The sequence below is a fragment of the Ammodytes marinus genome (assembly GCF_949987685.1).
Source record: "Ammodytes marinus genome assembly, chromosome: 12".
Taxonomy (NCBI): Eukaryota; Metazoa; Chordata; class Actinopteri; order Uranoscopiformes; family Ammodytidae; genus Ammodytes; species Ammodytes marinus.
In genome coordinates this window covers 3,533,172-3,558,345 of record NC_137216.1, presented here as the reverse complement: position 1 = coordinate 3,558,345, position 25,174 = coordinate 3,533,172, and the positions used below count along the sequence as shown (strand labels likewise).

The following is a 25,174-nucleotide window of genomic DNA, read 5'->3' as shown; positions in this document are numbered from 1 at the left end:
GTAAAAATATTGCTATAATAATTAAAACATGTTGCCTCAATCCAAAGTTTGTAACTTTCCAAAGAAAAAATGACAGATTTCTCTGCTTAAAAATGAAGAGTTGAATTTATAAGCAGGAAAATGCACCTTCACTCAGGTCAATACCCTTGGACTGGTATAACCAGTACCTTATCCTGGCTAAGTTAGCCAATGCTAACAAACCTTAGCTAGATATTGTTTCAAAACTGATGCTACCAGTCAGTCGGTTGACTTTGTGGCTCTCTTATTGTCGTTTTGACGCTCTTGTAGTGACCTGTTGAACATGTTGTTCATATTATGTACGGTACTGTAGTGGAACAGCTGTCACGCTGGCCACAAGTGATAATTAAAAGATAATTCTAATCCTGAAAGGCACACATAGACAACACAGCATAATGTATATGCTAAATAGGACAATGTCTATCAAACAATACAATACAGTGAGTAAAAACAATATGATAAAGTAATTAAAAGATTAGTTAGAACTCAAAATATGACATACCATGAGCATTTATTTTTATTTTTGTTTTGACACATTTGTAATCTGTTTTAAATAGTAAAGGTAAATGGACTCCACTTATATAATGCTTTTCCCTGGTTTTTCACAGACTCAAAGCGCTTTACATTGTTTTGTACAAATTCACCCAATCACACAGGCATTCATACACCGATAGCAGCAGCTAGACCACACAGGGTTGAGTGTCTTGCCCAATGACACTTGGACATGTGGCGGGGAGGCGGGGCATCGAACCACCAAACCTGCACTCCAGTGGAAGACCGCCCTACCTGCTTCGCCACAGCCGCCCTATTTCACATCAAACTTTGCATGTAGTTCTGACTTAAGTTAACTAAGGCTGTCATTTTGACTTTGTGGCTAAGTAAACAATATGTGACACATAAGATATTCAGTCAAAATTGGGAGACAGCAGGTCAAAAGTTTAAAAGAAATAATTACATTTCACCTTTTATTCCTTGTTATGCTTGTGGATATGGCTTGGGATACATTGGGACGTAACTTTGATACAATGCACAAGTTTAAGCTTGGAATGGATGTCACTGAACTCAAATTATTCAGCTACTTTTGAATCAATGTTGTTTAAGCAAATATCATGAGGGACTGTAAGTGCCACCTGTTCTTATTCAAGACTAACCACTCGCAAAACGTGTCGGGGATGATGACGTTGGGGCCTCATTTTTTAAGACTGAATGACAAGTGTATAGGTCCCTGAAGGCAACAACACTTTTCTTGCAGTCTTTACATATATTCATGCTGGGGACCTATTACACATTATTCATAATGAAAAAGATACTGTGCACACACACACCCACAAACGTAGACACATAATACACACAGATTCCACATCTGGACTGTGGTCCTCTGCCAAGGAGTTGGGTCTGCTGTCTTACTGCAGATTCTGAGAGTGTTTCTCATTCTTATTCCCCGCTTTTCCTCCCTAACACACACACACACACACACACACACACACACACACACACACACACACACACACACACACACAAAAGCATGTACACAAACACACACACACACACACACACACACACCTTTAATTGTTTCCCATTCTTCTCTGGAGAGTATGTTTCAGTTCGGTTACATTCATTAAAAATGATGTGGAAACCTTTTAGTGCAAGTCTCAGTTCAACTTGACTCCTGCGTCTGGAGACATAAAGACTTTATTTTTGTCAAATGCTCACGCCAGGTCCATTTCATAGTCCCCTGTTCTGTGCCTGAGCATTTTTGTTTTAACATGACTTTCCTTCAGCCCCTTGAAAACATTTGTTATTTCTATCTTACACTGCTCACTCCCACTCACTCATGAACATGAAATATGAAGCTGCTGAACATTTAATTCAATAATAAACTAAAACACAGAGCGTTTTCCCAACAGCGCCAGTATTTGTGTCGAGTCGCAGTGTCTGGTTCAATTGAAACTTTATTGTCCAGCGGGGAGAGACACGGCCGAGCTAGGTTTTCACAGTCTGATGGCGAGTGCCATGTAAACACATAAGGTCATACAGAATTTATGAATATATAGTTCCTAGCAATGTGTAATCATATTGTTAACTACTGGTGAGGCATATCATGGAACAGCAGTGATTTAATACTGACATGTAAAACATGGAAAGATTTGATCTTTTAACTATTGTCTGCTGTCGGACAAATCAAGTCCGATCACTTTAAGTTCATTTTCTTAAAGTTCTTCTTTTTCAGTAATCTTCCCCTTAAAGCAACATAGTAAATGCATTGCCATGCAACTTGTAGCACAAACATATCTGCTGGTGGCTGTAGCTTCATAGTACATTATCGTTCTTCTAACCTTAACAAGTGTCAAGAAAGCGAGGATAGTCTAATGTAAGGTCTAAATGTTTCATTGTAATGTATGATTCTTATTTTGGCTTTACGTTTTGAATCTCTTCTTGGTTATATACAGCCAGCCGCCACATAGTTTCCATCATGTTCACTGCAAAGTTCAACTGCAGTGCTGCTTTCATGCTTGGTTGAAAACCATGGTGACTTTGGTCTGATTACCTCTGACACACTTGCAAACACTCAACGGTGATATATGAACATTGATGTAGCACATTCCCTAACCCTTTTTACAATGTAGATATCTCCCATTGTGTCCTAACTTTGGTGGGTTTTACACACTACACAGTAATGAACTGTCTTTGGTTTGCAGCGTCTCCCCTTTTAACTGCCATGAACTTTTCAAAGATTGACTTCATTGTTGCCTTGAATAGCAGAGCGGGTGTCATGGATACCTTCACTGTTTAAAGTGCACACATAGCTCTATCATGAACCCCAAACCGCTGGTAGTACAGTCAACCTGGGAACTCATACATCCCAAATTAAGTAGAAGGTACTTCACCATGATAGGATTTATGATAGGTGGTCAGAAATAATTACAACATACAGTCATTTAAAGATAGCTTGTGGCTATTTTGCCAAAAATCCCTCATCTTCTCTCTCTCTGGTCTAGTCTCAAAAAACCTTCTGGTCTGTCCCAAGCACATGGGCCTGCTGACACTGGGACACAACAACTCTGCACTTCATTAAATGGCAAAAAAAAAGTTTGTCACACCCTCGCCCGCTGCCTCTCCCTCACACAGAAGTTCAAGCGAAGTTCATGTTTCTTGGAGAGTTTTGGAGCGAGCTTTACGAAAATGAGGAAAGCAGAGAGAGAGAGAGAGAGAGAGAGAGAGAGAGAGAGAGAGAGAGAGAGAGAGAGAGAGAGAGAGAGAGTACGCGGCAGAGCAGAGGTTAGTCAATTACAAGGCTCCACTCAAGTAACAAACTTCTAACAAGCACAACTCTTGGCTCTGTGTTTGTGCGAGGGCAGGAGACAGAGAGAGAGAGGGGGGGGGGAGAGAGTGCGGGCGAGCTACGCTGTCAATTAGCACGGGTGTTGGTATGTTTTTGAAAGCAGAGACCTACTGTATGTGTTGTGAGTGATTTTGTGTGAAATGTGGAGGGCATGCAGGCAGGGCAAGGACATACAGCACAGAGCAGAGGAAGGGACACCACAGGGAGCTGGGACAAATGACAGGGCCTCCAGTCAAAGCATGGGGATTCCACATGGATGACATCTGTGATTGAAGTTTTGAAAAACGGGAAAGTTACTGGGCAAAAAGAAATGGTGTCCATCTTTGGTCTTGCTTATGTTTTGCATCATTTACTGGATTATTTAATGATCTCTCCGTTTATTTAATTTGAATTTAAAGGTGCACTTTGCTTTGGGTGTCAGAGAATTGAACATTTTCTAAGGTATATTCTCATAACTGAATAAACAAACCCTGAAACTGCACAGTGCACCTTTAATGATCTACAAAACATAAACCCACACGTGCTATTCTATGCTACGCTATAGAGCTTGTGTTTGTTGTACCTTCCAGTGCCAGTAAAACACATGCATGTTATTAGAGCGGTCGAAAAATGTAAATTACTGTAACGTATTGTATCTGTGTTGCAATCCACATGCCGTGACCCAAGTGTGGTTCTAATCAATTAACCTGTCACTGTGGGGAATGACAATATCTCGAGGCTGTGAGAACAGGCTTTATTTTGGATGATCCTGACGATTCACAGAGAGTACAGAGAACACACGCCCGAGGGGAGTTTAATCTTCGCAGAGGATCCTCAAAAAAAATAAAAATAAAAAAACTGGCACTAAAGTGGGATGCTAAACTTCCAATGCTTTAGCCAACTGTGTTGGCTAAATCATTGGCATAAGCATAAGACAGGACATTGTTTTGCCTTTCTGAAAAGACTCAGTTCAAAATGCTAATTCATGTATGGATTTGTGCAAACACACGTCCACACAGTCACTCATCCACTCTTTGGTCAAGAGGAATCAGAACTCACTTAGCCCTGGGTATTCCAAATGTTTGTGAGCTATTGTTGTCCCAAAACGGTCTTGTGTGTCTGTGTGGTGTTGCGTATATGTGTGTGTGTTAAATTCATCTGGGGAGGCATGCAAGCAAAATCGCCGTACAGAGAACCGTTCTATAATTATATGGGTTACTAAGCTCAAAATGTCATTAAAATGTCTCTTTTTGGCACACTTAAAAAAACGAATGTTCATGTACAAGCAAACACGCACCCACAAACACAAGCATGCACAATCCAAGCACAAACTGTGAGACTAGATCAAAGTTGAGCTGATTTCAAATCAACCCCATTAAATGTCATTCAAACTAGATTTTCATTTTAATCTATTTTCATAGATTTTACTTGATTTCAAATGACTTTATTTGACTTTAGTTGATATTTGCTATCGTCTTATGATCTTGATCATTACCATCAATCCTCTCAGTGCAGTGTCCTCCTCAGTAGGGTAGAGGAGTACCATTACAGTCAATCAGCTTTCTGCTCCAAGGGCGCCATCTTGTGTTCATAATGCAAAATGAATGGAGCATCTCTGTCCACTTTGTATACAGGATATTATCCTGAAAAAAAGGGGAATTAAAAGTGTACTATAAATACTGCTTACATGTATTATTGTATTAGTGTTATCATAAACATAAACATGGAGTTATAGAGAGTATGCCACATGGTACTTTTCACTCACACACTAGATCACGTTACTGGAGTATGCCTCAGTGCATGGAATTTCATATATCAGTGATTCTTGAGAACCGGGACAAAAGGCCATCCTCCATAGTAACTGCTGTTATCTTTAAAAAATAAAAATATTTAAAATTGTAGATGTTATTAGGGATTAAGAATAGAATGTCTGGAGCACAATTATCCCCTTAAGTTTAATTTTATAATTATTATGTCAAATATATGACACTTGTTATCTTCTCACGACGTCCAAAACAGTGTGTCCACAGAGAGGGTTTCAATCTTTCATATGCAATAAAACCTATTTAAAACCTATTTAAAATCAGTTTTGGTGAATATCTGTGATCACTATACATCTCATGGGTCTAGCATAAAATGAGGGAACATTTATTTGTGTTTTTTGGTGTCTGACGGTGTAGACACAAAATAAGGAATGGCAAGGTAAAAAGCCCATTTTGATAAAAAGGACAAAAGCTTGGAGGTTGTGTCATACATGGAAACATACATGTAATTTAATTTGCCTAAACATAGGGTTTATCATTTTTTCAACATTGCACCCTGTTTTGTCCCACTGATATGTATTTTTTTTACTGCACTACATTTCCCAACCGAGATGCATGGGAAAACATGCTTTGTGCACTGATCACTGCAGTTGCTCATTGCACATGTGCGCACACTCGAGCAAGCTGTGTTGTCTGCTTCCAATCAAGGGCGTCCCATGCCTGTTGTTGTACAAACAGCCATGTTTATTGTCTCTGTGCTAAAGAGAAAAGAGAGCGGCCCCTGTCTTCACACACACACACGGCACAAGACACTGAGCCAAAGCAGCCACAATAGACAGCAGGCCCCCGTTTGTCTCCCACCAACCTCTGGCCGCCATGTTTTCACAACCCAAGATAACAGAGAGGAGGGGGCGAGAGAGAGAGAGAGAGAGAGAGAGAGAGAGAGAGACAGTTACGGAGTTTGATAGATGACACTGTTGAGTAAGACGTGACGGAAGGGACGAAGGAAGAGAGAGATAGAGAGGAAGAGAGAGAGAGGTATGTGGGTCTGATGCAGGGAGGGATTCAGGGGAGTGGGATGTGAAGGAGATGAGTAAAAGACACATTGTGAGGTCATGGCAGTGTTTATCCACCCACGACAATGATGTGGGTCAATGAATGTTTCTCAAGGCAAGCAAGTGTTGTTTCAGGATGTTGCAACAATGACAGGTTCCCCGTCATATTTTCTCATACACTATATTTCTCAGGGAGGAGGGTCCTTTTGCCAAAATAAATTTGGGAAAAAAAAGAAAAGAAAAACTACTCTAGCCGGGCTTTATCTGCAAAGTAATTTATCTTTGGTTGTATAGCGCTCCACTTACCTCACGTTCAGGGACAACCCAATGTGCAACCAACGACCTGTCGATTCATACCCCTTCCTGATGGGATTGGTTGTAGAGTACATGTCACCTACAATATAGTGTCCCGAGGCAAGCCGTGCCTAAAAAGACAGCGATGGCAATGTTGTCTACAAAATGAACCACTAAATCTCGCCGCATTAGCAGCCTAGTTGGGTGGGCTGTGGAACTTAAGGCAAGCAGCTGAGCCATCACCTCCAGGGCCTGCATTAACTCATAAAGATCACTGTCTCTTCCAAACATACTGAGCCAAAGTGGAGGTCATGTGTGTGTGTGTGTGTGTGTGTGTGTGTGTGTGTGTGTGTGTGTGTGTGTGTGTGTGTGTGTGTGTGTGTGTGTGTGTGTGTGTGTGTGTGTGTGTGTGTATGTGTGTGTGTGTGTTTCAAGGCAGATGTGTAGAAACGTGAGAGATATGCGCGTCCCTATCTTGAAAGCGAGATAAATTATACTTTTTAGTGCATATTTCATGTGCATAAAGAAGTACGATTGCTTCATTGCAGGGTTTGTATTAAATCTGTTTTTTTTTCCTGTGTTGCATCTGTCTCTCTCCCACTCCTGTAATTACAGTCATTGGTATCAGATGAAACCCCACACATACAGGGTTGATCTCCAGTTGTGCCCTTTGTGTAAGCAACATCTCACTGCCAGATTGATGGAGGATTGGAAGAGAGTTCACACAAATGGAAGAGCATTATCGTGTCGGGTTACCACTAAGTTCCCTTTCTCTTTCTCTTTCTCTCACTCTCTCTCTCTCCCTCTCTCTCGCTCTCTCTCTTGTTATCATTCTCTCAATCTTTCCCCCCTTTCCTTTTTCTTCTATTCATTAATAACTCTCCCTCTACGCTCATTTCCCTGGACCGGCCCACTCACTTCTCATTTTTATACAATATCATCCCTCCTGTCCATGTTCTAGCTCTCTCCTTATTATTTTTTATTTTTTTTGCAAATGAACACACACACACACACACACACACACACACACACACACACACACACACACACACACACACACACACACACACACACATTCGCGTTTAAAGGAAACGCATGGTAAATAAGCGCAGCAGACCACCAGGACTTCAACGTATGAGATGAGACGGATCTACGGAAATGACTGTCTGCGGAGTAACACAATAGAACCCATTTGCAGTGGCAACCCCTCATTAATGCTTTGTGTGAGGCTGTGAGTTTTGTGTGTGTGTGTGTGTGTGTGCACATGCACTTAATAGTCATCGTAGGTGGAGACAAAACGCATCTGTGGCAGGGACGATGGTGCATTCCTCAGGCACTATTTCTCTCTCCTTGCAGAGGGACACATGGAAAAATACATCCATTCTAACCTAGCCACGCACTCCCACGGACACACACATATGGATGCATGCACGCACACACACTCACAGACACACACACACACACACACACACACACACACACACTGACTGACTGACTGACTGGCAAAGGGAGACACTTGCAGCCACATGCACACAGATGTTGAGAGGCAACTATATTTATACCAATGCTCCAATAAATCTATCTGCTCATTTGTCTATTTTCTCTGGCTTTGCCCATGCAGCACAGCATGCCTGCACAGCTTAAAGACGTGTACGAGAGGAGAGGAGATTAGTGGAGCGGAGAGGAGAGGAGAGGAGAGGGGCACAGAGGGTTCCACAGTAGGAGAGCTAGAAGGAGACATTTGCCCCATGGCATTTTCCTGCTCTTTGGCCTACCTCTCTGTGTCTTAAACACAACTGCTGGCCCGACTCGCACTTCACAACCGACGTGCAACAAATTCCTGGAAAATATGAACTTGTGTCAACTTGTACAGCTCAAACTAATACAGGCCTGCTTTCCTTTTTCCCCCCTCACGTCTTTTCATTTCTACAGCATGAGTACCTCAAAACAATACCTCTTTTCGCTGAGTGGCAAACAATAATCCAATCAAGGAAGAAGCGCGGAAGGCTGCAGTTTTAAGTGAAAATCATTACTGAAGTGAAAACCCTCTGCCTGTATGAAAAAGATAAAAATTAAGAATCAAGTAACACCTACACAATGTCTGGAAGAACTCCAGAAGGAAACACTGATAGAAGATGTTATTCAATGAGTCTGTAAATGTTCCTGTTTGCAGTCCAGATCTCTGTTTTGAGCTGCATCTCCTTGTAGGATATTGTGTTTAGTATGAGAGGTTTGATGTGGAGTACATATGTCAGGATTAAGCTTTAAAACACACTTACAGTTGAAACTGACACCTACACTAAGCATAATACTAAAACATAGGTTGCGTTCCGAATCGCATATTTTCTACTATATAGTATGTAGGAAAAAAGATTTAGGATGTCCCGATTCTTGTGGCCAGATTTAGGATGGTTAGAAGTACCCGGATGTCCTACTTCATGCGGCCAAGATTGTTAGTGTTGAAAAGTGCATCCTATTTGGGCGATTCTGATCCACAATCCAGTGCGCACGTGAAGTGACGTCACATCGACGAAGCCTCCATATGAAAACAAACGGGGATGCGACGGATATAAAAGCAAAAGGCAAGATCAAGGCGCAATGTTATGATGAAATAAGAGAGTAAAGTATGTCCCAATAGTATGCCTACTGCATCCTAACTAGATTCTTTTTATTGTCGGATGTAGTATGTAGAATAGAAAAAAGAAAGAGTATGCGATTCGGAACACAACCATATACTCAGATAACATATGCTATATACATCAATGGCATGGAGCAGATTACCCTCTTTTTTCTTACATGCAGATCTTGGTAGCCTACTCACAATCAGTTAATTGATTGTAAACATGAACATGTCTACTTACGGTAGTTCAAATACTGGGTTTGTCCAAATACACTGCAAAATTATCATCTCACCTCATGCTTCATATAAGTCTAATACTGCACATGGAACAACACCATTTTTAGTGTTGAAATCAGCATGCCATTTGGGCGATTCTGACCCACAATCCAGTGGATTGGAGCGAAAGTGACATCTGTATGAAAACAACCAGAGATGTGAGGCAAGATCAAAGTGCAATGCTATGATGAAATAAATAAGTAAAAGTAGGTCCCAATTGTATGCCTATGATAACTAGATTATTGTTATGATCAGCTCTAGTATGTGTGTGCGTAGCAACTCGACAGGTCAGAGAAAGACAGCTCTGGCAATGTGACTTTGTCTTGAGTCATTCTCATTTTCCCATCAAAGGAGGGTTGCAAAAGTTAACACTATAAAGTGTATAATAAATTGTAATGTCAGCCCAAAACATCAACTACGTATTATGTGATTCCTGTAGTTCCATTATATCTGATAATCCCTACCATCGTTGAGGTCTTATATTAACAACAGCAAATGAAAAGCTGATTACCATGGACAATCGGTGTATTGTTCATGTAGACACCACCACTGATACCATATGATTCATACAGCCTACTCATAACCAGTGTGCAATTATAATTTAAGTTTTTTATTGATCTCATTCTAATTTTAAATATACATGTGTTGTTCATACTATAAATAGTCTCAACTGGTTGATTGCTGCAATAGTTATCATGCTTACAATGATACTAGGTCACTGTGTTCTGCAAGTGCACAAGGCTGCATTTTTAAATAAGTGAGAGATTTCTTTCCAAAATGCAGACTACTGTCTCTTAGATGTAAGTCAATCTGCTAACATTTTGTTACTCAAAACCGACTTTACCTCTATACCAGTGTTTGCTTGTTTTTTTTAAAGATGGATTTCCTAAATTACGAACATTTGAACACCTTCCACTTATCAGTGTCAACGTTTTGATTTTGGCCATTATCAAAAAAACCTCTAAGATCTGAACAAGATCATTCTGAATCCTTAAGGGTCATCTCAGATCCTACCAGACAGCCTCAACAGAACAAGTAGAAGCATAGTAGTATGTTACTTCAGTATACTTACTGTCCATCGTCTGGTAATACAATTTATGCTGGGCTTACACTACACGACTTTTCACACTATTTGACAGTCACAGACAATCTTCCAATGTCGGAATGAAATCACAGAAGTCGTGCTGGAGTTGTGGCGCGTACGTAATCTCAGTCGTTTGGTGTGAGGTGCTCTTCCGACCCGATTTCAGCCAGTCTTCTTCCCGTCTTGACGTTCCGACATTATCAAACATGTTTGATATTATCGTTAGTCTTAAGGCGTTGGCTCAAGCGAAATGACGTAAACACTGTCACACTCTCGCATGCACCAAGCACGACGCAGGAGGAGCGGCATTAGTCGCGACCTGTGTCCGCCTGAGCAGGCACTTATTTTGGACACTTTTGCCTTGAAGCCTCGGCGAGAGAACCAGGCTGACAGCCGCGCAACCTAAAGACTTTACCGTCTAGGGTTAGGAGTTAAAGTTATTGGGGGACGAGATCAGCAAATAAAGATGGTCAAATAACTAAAAGGAAGTCCCCCGCTCGGATTATTGAATTAACTTTTTTTTAATTAAATAATCACAATCGCGTTTGCGGAAATAATATTAATCTCAAAAGGAATCTAGTTGTAGTCTTGCAATATGAGACCCCTGTCTTTTCAAAATCTCATTCTGTGACTGAAAACTAATGACTAGTTGTCTTCAGGTGTGAGTTGATTGTCTTTAGATGTGAGAGGGTTTCAGTCTTCAGTCTTTTCAAAGTCTTTTAAAAGTCCTCTAGTGTAAGCCCAGCATTAGGTGTAAAAGAGGTGACATGATTTAGGATTTATGGGAAACATACTTCTTCTGAAGGAAATATACAAATAAAAGATTGTGTCTGCCTGACACAGAGACATAAAGTCAAAGAGCAGTGTGCTTTTAATAACCAACATAATGCAGACAGTAAACTTATATATAACATGTACTGTCAACTGAAGGATACGGTGATAACTGGCCAACCTGCACAAACACATACTAAGCACTTTCTGTCTCTCTCTCTCTCTGTCTCTCTCTCTCTCTCTCTGTCTCTCTCTCTCTCTCTCTCTCTCACACACACACACAGACACACACACACACACACACACACACACACACACACATACACACGCGCACGCACACACACACACCTTTGTTAGTAAAATGGTCCCACAAAGAGAAATGTCCTCACAGTGTGGGTCATCCGCAGAGGTTCACACAAGTACATAAAGACAAACACTCTCTCTCACACACACACACACACACACACACACATACAGTATCGAACGAAAGCTAACATCCAAAGTGCGACATTAGCCCTGTATATCATAACAGATAAACAAAAAAACACTATATACATTTTCTTGATAACAAACAATGTCATGTAAATAAAGGTTTTCTCTTTTGGTTTAATAGAAACAGACAACCAAAAAAAAGGTTTTATTGCCAAGCTTTTGAGGAAGTCCACGGCAGCCATCGTATCCAAAGTGCTTCTGGGAGAGATGGCAGTGAGTAGTCTTGTCATCATATCTTTATATAAATAAGAGTCTTTGCTGGCAGGCCAAGTCCGCACCTGCAAACCATGATGCTGACAGCCTCCTTCAAATATGATAATGCGAACCATTTCCCATTTTGTATGTATTTTTTTGTGTAATTTTGATGCAATACAGGAAGAAGAAGAAGAAAAAGGTAATACACCAGAATCATTTTGTATTTGGCGCGTCTATTCAATAAAGGGCAAGGGCTACCGTTCACTGACATGACAAACATTTTTAATGATTTGGGGGTTGTAAAATATAAAGATGCTCTGATTACTGTTAATGCATTATAAAGAATAGTGTTGCACTGTTACACTGTTGGGTAACATTATTTCTATGAACACACGTTCATTATATTATTATACATGGTATTGGGGCCATAGTGAAATCCTTAATCCTACAGCCTATTGTAGGTAGCAATGACTCTGAAGGACTTTGAATAACACACAGTAAAAGAATCCTTAAAGGTGATTCTCTGTTCTTATTGGCTGTTGGGACTATCCATTCACTTTGGCATGACTTTGTTGGTGTAGAGTGTGTCAGGGAGGGACCATAGGGGAGGGACCAAAGAGAACAAGTGGTTGAGGTATTTGGATTCGAATCTCTATCCCAACTATTATTTTCTCCCCAAATCCTCCACCCCAGCTTTAAACACTATGTTTACCTTCACCATTGAAGGCTGCAAATATTAGCTAGCAGCTAAAGTTGCTATATAAAACTAAGCCATTTTTATTATTGTTTAGCGGAATTAGCTAGCTAGCTACAGCATATAAAAACTGCTGGTGGTGGCCATGGTAACTTCAACTGGCCAAAACTGAAAAGGAAACTGTATTTGTGAGAAGCTTGACAGAAGTAGCTTAATGAAAGGGGACGGGGCTTACTGAACAGTCCATAACGGGTTGCACCAGCACAAGCCATAGCCTATGAAACCCTTTGCTTTTAGATACCAGTGGAAATCAAGCTCTGCTGTTGGTCTGGTAGTGAAGTGACACTAAGAAACCTTGCCACATGTAGGCCCTCCATGCATAAGGGCTCCTCTTTCTTTGAGAAGGTGAATGTTCACAGTCTTTGGTCCTTTTTTCATATAAGGTAGAGAAAAATAGGTAGTTCAGAAAGAAACATTTCAGTTTTGTTTTTGCTTTGTACTGTAGTTATTTGTATCCCCCTTGCCATTGTTTACAGGTGGTAGCATTTACTTGACTATTAAAATGAGGAATTGTGGGGCAGAGCAATTGTGACTGGTGCAAAAAACAGAAACAAAACGATAACCATGGAAGTCCCACCGCTATCCTTCTCTCACACTAGCAGAACTAAGCAAGAAGAACCTTTAAAAAGTTACAGAAGTAGTTATAATGAACCAAGTTATATTGACAGCTCCCCCCCCCCCCCCCCCCCCCCCCCCCGCAGTTCATCAGTGACAGAGACTCAGCTCTTTTCGGACCAAGCATTTCTTGCACTGGACCACACAACACCAGTGGAAACGACACAGACAGTTCTCCTCAAACACCACCGTTTCCTCCCGGTAGCCGCGTTCGCAGCACAGCAGGTCGCAGCCGCTGATGTCCATAGCCGTGCTGTTGCACATGCGCCCCCGTGTCCCCAGGGAGCCGGTTTTCCGATTTGCGAGGCAGAAATCGGGAGACTCGTCGGAGTAGATCAGATCCTGCTTGTCTGGTGGCTTGATGTTCTGGCCTACAGGGATCAGGGTCTTGCCGTCGTTGCCGCCCATCACCTTGGAAGCGCCGTTGAAGCGCTCCAGCAGCCGGTCGCCTACCTCGCGGAAATGAGGCATCTTTTTCCAGCACGTGCGCAAGGTGCACGAGCCCGACAGTCCGTGGCACTTGCACTCTGTCCGCATATAGAGCTTCACCGCCTGGGAGTGGAAAGCATGGAGGAGTGGGTGGGTTTGGGGGTAGTGTGGATGGCAAGGGACAAGAGACAGGTGAAGGAGGGTGAATGGGTGATAGACAGACAAAGAGAGAAGGTTGATCAAACAGAAATAAGGGCACAAGGGAACCTTTCAAATAAGAAGTTCTCTAAAATCTCATTATAATGATGTTTTCATGGTATATCACACAAAGCTACTGGATCACACACACACATACACACACACACACACACACACACACACATACACACATACACACAGACATACACACAAATACACACACTGATAGATAGGTAAGATAAAAGCAAACGCTATTCAGAAGGAATTTAACTCCCCAACCCCCCTCTCCCTCCACATTGCCTCTGGCCTTCCTACATCTAACAAGCCTTGACAACAGATCATTCACTTATACTGCACATAATTAACCCATCACACAAACACACACGCACATACACACACACACACACACACACACACACACGCACACCTGTCCCCACACACATACAGGCACACATTGCAAAACATGTATACAAGTACACACGCGTGCATGCACATAAACAGACATTTGCATGCATCACGGCACACTGATTTCTCAACCTCCGGGCATATGTGTGCAGGTCTCGTCTTTTGTTCAAATGGTTTGTTTGCAAATGCTAAATTGGACTATATCCCAAAAATCCTCCTCTCCTCTCCTCTCCCCTCAACCTGCCTTTGACCCCGACTAAAGTGAACTTTGTAACTCTGTGTTGTGCTCGTATATGTCCTAACAATTCTGCAAGTGGGCGTAACAAGAGGACAAATAGGAAATGTGATCTGGAAGATTTAACAAGCTGTGTTTGAAATGAACATGATTAACTACTCTCAAAGTTGCTCCTTCATGTTTGTTTTCCAGTTGCACGCAGACTTGTAGAGGCCACACTGCATGCAAGCAACAAAGAGGAACTTTAAACTTCGACAAGGTCTGTGGAAACGTTAGAATCTACCTGCCTCGGAGGCTTGAAAACAAAATGTGTGGCACGCTCTTGTTTTTGTGTTTCAGAAACCTGATTCTTGTTAGAATATCAGCTTACGCCGCTAACACAAATATGGCTCGGGGCGATGTCTTTCTCTTTTGCAGGTTTGTGGAATGATGGAACATTCCTCGGGACAAGCAACACCTTCAGCAGCGAAACATCTTTGAGGGCATAGTGAAATATCAGACCTTGTGTTCAGTACAGTACAGTAGCACTTCAGATATGTGTGTGTAGTTCAATCTATTGTCTAACCTTTACCCAATCAAACACATTAAACAGACACACTCTCACCAGCCGGCCAGCCTCGTTGTTGTGCAGGTCAACAAGCGTCCTGATGTCGCTCTTGCCCCTTCTCCTCTTTGCATCCATAAACTGTTTGGACTTTTCATAGCCAAACTCTACGTCGTCTCCACAGCCCCCCCACTCCCACTTGACTCCGTCCCCAGAGGCAGGGGATGAGGGAGGGGATGAGGATGAGGATGAGGATGAGGCAGGCCTTGGAGGTGCTCTGTTCCTTGTGGCTTCACAGCCACACAGCAGGAGGTCTCCCATGCTGCAGGCCTGGGTCACAGCGTGGGTCACACCGGCCGCAGTGATGGCATAGACAAACGCTGTCTCCCGGATATCTACGACACAAGGGACAAGGCAAGAGTGGGGTGTCAGTTTATTGTATGGTTCAGGGCAGGAGAGTCATCCAAGTTATATACTGTATGTAGGGGAAGGTGGGGTGATTTGTGCATTTTGGAAGTTGCAAAACCCCTTGTTTCTAGAAAACCGTGGAAGAAATTGGAAATGTGACCACATATTTAAGAAGAGCCATCCATTTGACTCATCCTGTAAAGAAGGGAGACACAAGGAATAAGATATAAGCACATTTAAGCTAAAAAAAACTGTGTTTTGCCTTTCAAAGTAAAATTTCCATGATCAAGGTTTTTTGATTATTGTGTCTGAACAATTATAGACACGTTTGAAAACATATGACACATGTTTTAGTGCTTTGGTATGCTACACTTTGAGTCTATATAGTTAGCACAATGTCAACCCTAAATTGCTGCATCATGCCTATTATCCAAAATTCTGGGGATGGGGTGATTTGTGCGCAAGGGCCTGGGTGAGTTATAAGTAAGTAAGTAAGTAAAATGTATTTATAAAAGCACATTTATGACAGTTTGCACTGTCCAAAGTGCAGTACATAGTGCATTCAGTAGGTAAACAATGAAGGTAAAATAACAATAACCAAAATAAAAGACGTAAAGCCCATACATCCACATAAACACAGATAGTAGTGCAGAGGTAAGTAAGTAGTGCAGAGGTTAATGGGGAGGAAACACCAGGGTGTACATATGGGTTTTGAGCCTTGATTTAAAGGCAGAAATGTAGGGGGAAATCACATTTGTCAGGTGGCAGTTGGTTCCACAAGCACGGAGCAACTAGTGCAAAGTACATTTCTGAGAGTTGTGCCAGTGGCATGGCTGTATACGCTGGTCACCAAAAGAAAGTGATTGTCTACAGTAGCTCAGAAGAGAGTGACATCTCAATTCCACTTAACGACACCACTGATGAGAGTTCAGATGGCCAGAAAGATGATGATGGTGACTTTGTCATTGTGACACAATGACGCACAAAGACAACTTTTTTTCCGAAAGCTATATTTCTTAAACAGTTTATTCCAGATCCAAAGTTTTTATTGCCAGGGATGCACAACATCCTGAAATATATGTACATATTTGAGTTGGAGACATAACTGTCAAGGCCTCACTTTAAAATCACTTTGAGTAAAAAGTTGCACAAATCACCCCACCTTCCCCTATATGTAATGACGAAAAGCAAAATCTCTTAGAATCTTTTGGGGCAGCTGTGGCAGGTACAGGGCTGAGGGCAGTCGTCCATTGAATTGCAGGGTTAGGATCTTAATCCCCCGCCTCCTGCCACATGTTGAAGTTACCCTGGGCAAGACAATGAACCACACATTTCTCCCGATAGTTAACTTGCGTCTCTTTACTTTTTGGATCTTAACTTTAAAGGGATAGTTCAGCATTTTAGAAGTGTGGTTGTATGGGGTACTTATGCATAGTTAGTGTGTTACCTTGTGGAGCTGGTGGTCAGTGCAGTCACTAGGGAGTTTAGGGGAGATGTCGCTGTAGCACAAGTCAGCCTTGTATTGTTGCAGAAGGGTAAAACATTTGTTTTTTCCACGTATATAAATGCTAACCAAAAAAACTAAATATCTGTTCAATTGTACACTTAACTGAGATCTTTAGTGTGGAGATTTTTGCCGATCAGCTGCTCGATTTAGAGCTAATGCGGATTATTCAAGAGACACAAAAAAACTAAAATAAACAGCTTTCTGGCGGCAAACTAAAGCAGTGGAAAAAATCTTAGTTGAGCGTACAATTGTATGGATATTAAGGTTTTAGGTTAGCATTTATATATGTGGAGGAAAAACTTTTTTATTCAGGCCCCTTCTGCAACAAGGCTGACTTCTGCCACAGTGACGCATCGCTCAAACTCCTAAAAAATGATTGCTCTGACCCCCATCTCTATCTATTCATATTCAGATTCTCTCAGTCTTGGTCCATTACTACAACTACTATTTCTATAGGGTTTCTAGTGCTGAGAGGAAGGCTATCTCTCCCTCACACTCATTCACATGCTCCCACACTCATACACATGCTCCCACACTCATACACAGCACAGCAGGCAGTTTTTTTTTCAGGTGAAGAGATCAACACTTCTGGCTGAAGGCATGTTCAACCACAACTGCAAATTGATTGTCTGTCTTCGCCGGTGGTTTTAGCATCATTCTCTTGTTTCTCACCCTGGGCTCAAAGCGTCTTCTACTCAGTTATTGCAGGTATTGTCACACACTCATCAACAAAAGAGCAGCTGTGAAAGAGTTTCTGTGACCTACTGGGCTGAAATTACAGAATGCTTCTTTGTAAAAGTAATTGACATTTATATTCATTTACTATTGACAGTGATTTGTGTGTTTTGCTGTTATAATATTGTAGTTTTTTCTATTAGAGCAAATCCAGGAAAAATGTTTTTAAACCTCTTTGTTAAATTGCTGGGATTAGAAACAAACATTGCTTTGGAACAAACTAGTAAAAAAAAAATTTGAAACACACATATACTATATACATATATATAGTATATAAACTATATATATATACTGTATATATATATATATATATATATATATATATATATATATATATATATATACTGTATATATATATACAGTATATATATATATATATATATATATATATATATACTGTATATATATATATATATATATATATATACTGTATATATACTATATACTGTATATATATATATGCTGAAAATAGTCCCTAATAATTTTGCTGTTTCCTGCTGTTTTCCAACTAAGTGCCAAGCTGAGTGCCACAGTACTGAGAGACATACAGCATCAATGAATTTTGTTTCACAGGATTTGCTCACAGTGAAGTGTGTATATTTGCATAGAAACAACCAAGCAGTGGGAATTATTGGCAACACTGATGATGGCAGACCTCTGCCTGGACATTTGAGAAACTAGAGACTGAGTATACACAGTATACAGTACATGTGGGTTTGTGTGTGGGTGTGTGTGTGCATGCTAAGCAGAGCAAGAAAGAATAGCCAATTAGCGACGACTAAGCAAGGGACTTTTATTTCTAAGAGCTGGAAGGCCAGGAGTGTACAGTCACCACCATGGACACTGCCAGCTCCATATCGCGTGATTCAGTGAATGGGATTCATTAGGAATGGTAATACACACAAATACACACACACACCCACACAGAGAATGGGTGGCGTGCGACGAGACCCGCGAACCCCAGCCCGCCTTGATATCAATACCAGCTGTACACCCCAACACCCAGAGATGTCTCCAATGCAGGCCACGGTCTGTAAGCCCTCCTCACAGCTCAAGACCACGCCTTGCTATTCCTGTTGTTCAGCAAAACAGGGCTCAAATGTTCAGGAGCAGCGATAAACCCAAATCAAGATGTGTCATCTCCTCCAAAACATGCCTGCTTCTCTTTAGAGACACGTGTGTGAAAGCACACAGCCCCATTATTGGTTCAATATGGTGATAGCAACACAAGCTGAGTCCTTACAAGCAGGGAGCCTGCCCAGATGTCCTCAGATACACCAGTGAAATGCTACATTTAGTACAGGAGGCAAATGCCATTTTGATATGTTAAATTCAGGCAACAACTAAAAAGATATACAGTATATGACATGTGACCAGTGAAATTGTAATTATAATTTACTTTTTTCTTATCAATCAGACAGAGGATTGAAAGATAGCTGGAATACACAAAGGAGTATTGTGTATGCTTAAAATATGCTACCAAAAATTCAGGTGATTTGAAACACATATTTTCCTCAGAGACATGAATTCCAAACCATTTCTCTGCCACGGTGGGTGTCTGGGCCTGTCTACGTCTGCTTCTAATTCCAGAAGGCCCTCCTGCACATTACTCTTTTAATACGCTGTCATTTTGGGCTGGAATTCTATCGATGTTAAAAAGCCTTACAGTAAAATCAGTCATTAGTTTAATGATGAGGTGTGGTGCTAATTCTGAGGACCATCTTTTTGGTGCTTTTTTTCTTTCAAATGCACAAAGATTAGCGCATGCAGTGAGGTAAGGAGGAGCCTGCAGCAATGCAACCTGTATAGCATCTAATCTGACACACACCGTTTGGAAGAGGTTGTCTGTTGTGGCTGAGAGAAAGCACCATCAAATTAGATTATGCTCTTTTATATTATACTATCTCCAATATTATCTGCATATAGTGTCCATGATTTGACCAATTGTACAACAAGGGGACATATATACAGCTCTGGAAAAAAATGAAGAGACCAGTCTGGATTGTTCTTATATCTTCATCTCTGCATTACTTATTGAAAATGCTCTAAATGAAAATAGTTTTATTGTAATTTGGTAGAAATGTTGTCAGTAGTTTATATTATAAAATCAAAATGTTCATTCTACTTAAACATATGCCTTTAAATGGTAAAACAAGAGACACTGAATATTTGGATTGGTCTCTTAATTTTTTCCAGAGCTGGATATACAGTAGTACAAAATAATTATCCAATGTAAACAAAAGAAGAAAAAGGAAATGACACTTGTCTAACGTAACCAACACATTGGAATGGTCTGTGTGTAATTTAAACAGAGCGGGAGATCAAGGAGAAGCAGATAACTACCAGTTAATGATGGGAAAAAAACCTTGAATTCCCACCTTAGTGTTTTAAACTGACTGTACATATACGCAAACGGTTCACGTCCAGACGGGAACATTTTTTAATTCTGAAGTTGTCATCCTTGTGTCGACATGTTGGTCCATTCGCACTTGAAATGTGTGAAATGGCAGAGTTTCAGGTAATGTTGTGAAATCAACTTAAAAAAAAACCCTATGATACAAACACACATATTTCCACACCTCACTTTCTCTTCCTGCCTTTACGCAAGTGTTCAAGTCAAAAGGAATATGTTTTGGAGACGTGACACGCGCACACACACACAGACAGACAGACAGACAGACAGACAGACAGACAGACAGACAGACAGACAGACAGACAGACAGACAGACAGACAGACAGACAGACACACACACACACACACACAGACAGACAGACAGACACACACACACACACACACACACACACACACACACATGCATGTTGGCTGTCCATTTATCATCAGTACATAATCCCCCTCATCTTATCTCATTACCACACTGACAAGCCTTACAGTCTGTGCTGCATGCTTTGTGTTTGCACAGTTAAAGGTGAGGTAGCCGGGAGACGTTTTTGCAAAGTGGGAGGCAGAAAAGGAGGCTTCAGGCAGATTGGTGGTGCTTAAGCCCCAAACAGCCTGTGGCTTTGATTACACTGCACAGTTAGACCTCTCACAGAAACACACCCAATGACAGTGTATTTGTCCACAAATACTATTTACTTCAAAAGTAGTTAGAAGTTAGTATATAATATAGTTCTACAAAACCAAACCATGTTGCAAACAGATAACCGTCTTTGCCTAGTACATTTGCAACAAATTATTATTCAAAGAAATACTCTTCTAAGTGTATGTGCTGTGACACATGAAGCTCAACTCAAACGTGCCATAGTTTGCTGTGACAAAGCAAAGCGACTTATACCTGCGTGTTCAAAACACACTAAAAGAGAACAGCAACAATTGTCAAAAGTATTGCGTTTACAATGTGAATGAAGTACCCACAATTTCACAAATTAGATCAGCAATGGACAACCTTTCTTTACATACAGTGGCATATTCCACTGCTAAATTATTGAAGGCATGAAGTGTATTTCCTAGCCATCGCAGTTGTTTCCTTAAGAACAAATGTAACATTAAGTTCTGCGAGGAAGTGAGGCGGTCCTCACTTTGTCGCATATCTTCACCAGTTCTGTCTCACATTTCTTAAAAAACGTATGTCATTAGAATCATTTGAAAGAGTCTATTAAATCACAAAACTCTATATAAAGGTCAAGCAGGTTAAGTAAACCACTTAGAAAGAGTGAGCAATAAACATAACTGCACTTTTATTTTGACATTTACTGGTACTAGTTCACGATAAACAGCCATTAAGGGCAGATCCAGGTAATTGAGGACAAAGGCTTCAAAACACAGGAGCACTTTGGCCTTCCCTTATAGACACACAGGAATGTATGATTAATTGCAGGTTTGTCCTCTACTGGTAGACTCTTGCCGCCCTTTCCCTCTCTCTCTTTCTCCGTCACAATCTATCGTTGTGTCTTCATTCTTCTCTCTCCCCTCTTTCTTTCTCCTTCAGAGACAATAGCAACAGTAGTAGATTCAAATGAAATATATATTTTCAACCGTAGTCAGTTCTAGCTGCCAGAGTGACTGACAATGTCAACTTTTCTGACGGCGAGAAGCCAAGGTTTGCCTGGATGTGGCTGTGACATGCCATTGCCGAAGCTGAAGGGCTCAGGATATGTATATGGGGCGACTGTGGCTCAGGTGGTAGAGCGGGTCGGCTGATGATCAAAGGGTTGGAGGTTCGATCCCCGCCCTGCCACCTGTGTCATAGTTGTTGTGTCCTTGGGCAAGACACTTCACCCACCTTGCCTCGTGTGAATGTCGATAGTTAGCCTGCTATCGGTGTATGAATGTGTGAATGGTAACGTGGGAAAGGAAAACAGGTCTCCCTTGCAAAAGAGTCTTCGGTCTCAATGGGATTTACCTGTATAAATAAAGGATTAAAAAAAATGCTGGGTCAGAATGTAAGTTGTTTGTTTTTAGTGAGAGGATGCTTTCAGGGGAAATCAATTTACACAAAGCTGAGAACGACATTTTCACTATCCATTCAGCTTTGTGAGCATAAACACTTCACATTATTACAGACATATATCGTCTCAGAACACAACTAAAGTTTGAAAGCCTGCAGTGTGCTGAACAGAAAAGATACTGTATGTTCTAGTGCTTTCATAAAACTGTCTATGCAAAGTATACCATGCTTCCCCTCAGGTATAGGCTGACTTCGGCAGTTGCAAAGGTTATAGCTCAGATGTTTTGACACATCCATTTGCTGTTTAACGTATGTCAGATTAATATAAAATTTCAATGTGTGTCTCAGCAGAAAGCACAAAGCAATGGTCCTACCGCTAGATGTTTGAATCCAAAACCCATGCTCTTACAAACACATGTGTATTCTAGCTGTCATCTTTCTCTTTCCAATAAGAAGTTACAACTTTTTTTGGGAACTTGGAATTTACACTTATAGGCCAAGATGTAATCACGAGTTTTCCAAAAAAAACAAGAACATTATGCATCTTTGAAGATCTAGAACAATAATTGCAGTATCGGTTGTTATATTTTGGCATTCAAAATGAATGATTAAAAAATGTCATGTGCCACTTTCTTATGAAGGTCAATGACAGTTGAGACATAAAGGCTCTCTGTGGTATGCCAGTCAAAGAAGAGACAGGCATCTCTCTATGAATCTAATCATACGAGACAAAAAGCAAACACAGTAATTGCAGAGACCTAGCGCTGACCCAGCATCAGTTATATTACGGACTTCAAAGAGCTGGAGGAAGATGTTAAAGAGATCTTAAGGGGAGATGTTCAGACGAGAGAGGCAATTTTAGCCCCATTCATTTCAAGCGTGCCCGATCTGATGAGGAGGAGAGTCAGTCAAGTGTGAGTACGTCTGCTCTAAAATACAACAGCTGCCCTTGTTTGTTGCAGTGCCATCAGACGGGGTTCTGACCTCAAGTTGACGTACGGCCGCCGGGCTGCGGTCATAAGGGTCGTGGGTTAAGAACCAAAAGGTACTCACGGGCTGACGAATGGGACACGACAGTTTATATTTCTTTTTCAATTGAAGGATTCCAAAACCCTGTGCTGTGGACATTTTTTTTTTTTGGTGGACTAATGGGGAAAAGCCGCACATCTATTCCATCATTCTGGGTCTTGGGTAATGAAACCCATAGTCAACCGAGTCACATGTCAGTGCCATGTCCAAAACCATACAGCTGGTATAACCTGTTTGACTTTATGGATTGGATTTTGGTAATGCCGTATTTAGGCACTTTATTTTTGTGTAAAAATTGACTAATTACTGATACATTATGCTGCTTTTAAAGTGGCTACGAGGAGCTTTACATGTGTTGTTGATTCTAGCGTAAGGGCACCTTTGGACGATAGGCATTAATAATAACTTTATAAAAAATATTGTTTTTGCTGATGGACTTTTTTGCTGTTACAGGTCATTTATGATCATCAGAAGAAAAAGGAGACTTTCAAAAACATTTCAAAGTTCCTTGTAGAAGGTTTGGGAGGAGGAGTCTGCGATTGTGGAGAATGCTTGCAGGATCGTGATGGAGACATTCACTGATTTTGGACCAAAAGTCATTTTGACAACAGGCTTTATCCAGAATCGCTGACTCCAACTTTAAGCATGTTATAAATGCCAAAGATCAGTGGCGCAAAAAGTGGGTATGCACTATATGCAGCGCATAGGGGCGCCGCACTCGAGGGGCGCCAAAGCGATCGGGGGAAAAGTATTTGGAGTCGGCATTTTTCTGTATTTAACAGCGTTTGTGTAAATGATATGATCAGTAACAGAGTCACGTCACTGATTAGGCGCCACCCTAATCACCTCAAGTTTTTGACTATTGCTGTTTTCACAGTTTTTGAATGGTAGTGTAGTGATTATAGCAGGTCAGCGCCCAAACAACACATTCACCTGTTTCCCACTATTATCATATTTGCACCGTTCCAGCGCACGACTGATTTGTGTGTGTGTGTGTGTGTGTGTGCGTGTGTGTGTGTGTGTGTGTGTGTGTGTGTGTGTGTGTGTGTGTGTGAGAGGGAGAGAGAGAGAGAGAGATGTTTGATTGATGGTTGTGTAGCAATGATAATGAAAATCCTGTTTGCCACAATCTTAATAGTTTATTGTGAGGGAATTTGGTGCGATAGATTTGAGGCTCTAAGTTATCAACAAGCTGGTTTTACCCATTTAACCGTTTTTTTTGCAGTTTTTTAACGTTTTTCTTAGTAAATACCTACACACGTTGTATGGGTAAAGTCAAGAAGGTTGGCTGACTAACTTGTTTGGCACATTTTACTATTTATTTGAACTGAAATAAAAGTTTTCTTTGTCATTAATTATCTTCGCCAGAGTACCCCAAATTGCTTATTTTACATGTTCAAATCACAAAAAAATTTGGGGGGGGGGGGGAAACCCCCAGACCCCCCTTCAGTGGTTTGTTTTCGGACATGTCACCATTTTCATGTCTTATGAGTTGGCATGCCTGACACTTGTGAGGCCACAAAAACCTAAATGCCCAGAATAGCTTTATTTCTGCAGACCAACCTGTTATTCACTGTGTCCTTTACTTTTGGGAGAATCAGTGCAGGCAGACAAGACGTTGAGCCGATCACCTGCTCTAATATGTAACTTAAAATGGAAGTCTGTAATCCGGGGGGCGCCTGCTAAGTGTCTGCATAGTGCATACCCCCCAGAAAGTGGGTAGTTGCGCCCCTGCCAAAGATAATAGGGTTAACAGTCAGGAAAAAAACAAGAAAGACACAAAAGAAGGAGTCCAAAACACATCCATTCCACCTGTGCATTACTCACCTTGCTGCAGTATTTTGCCAAAGTACTTGTTGTGGCTGGTGCAGTTCCAGCGGCGGTATCTGAACTGATACTGGCACTCCCTGACGCCCAGCCTGGCTCCTTTAGCCACCTCGCTGACCATCTCCGGCTGGGTCTGACACAGCTCGGCCTGCTTGCCCGCCAGGCGCTTGGCCTTCCTGCAGATGCTGT

General features: G+C 41.3%; 1 protein-coding gene across 1 annotated transcript in view; it reads right to left on the bottom strand.

Annotated features, from left to right (window-relative positions):
- Window positions 1-13,349: 13,349 nt before the first annotated feature.
- Window positions 13,350-25,174, bottom strand: part of wnt6b (wingless-type MMTV integration site family, member 6b) — a gene marked incomplete at its 3' end in the record, with an annotated part of 24,550 nt that continues 12,725 nt past the window's right edge. Inside the window, exons 2-4 of the mRNA XM_080038134.1 lie at window positions 24,986-25,174; window positions 15,131-15,465; window positions 13,350-13,811 (exon numbers count right to left, since the gene is read on the bottom strand). The exon at window positions 24,986-25,174 is cut by the window's right edge and continues 32 nt beyond it. Of these exons, the coding sequence (XP_079894260.1) occupies window positions 13,350-13,811; window positions 15,131-15,465; window positions 24,986-25,174 (986 nt within the window). The remainder of the gene's footprint in view (window positions 13,812-15,130; window positions 15,466-24,985) is intronic.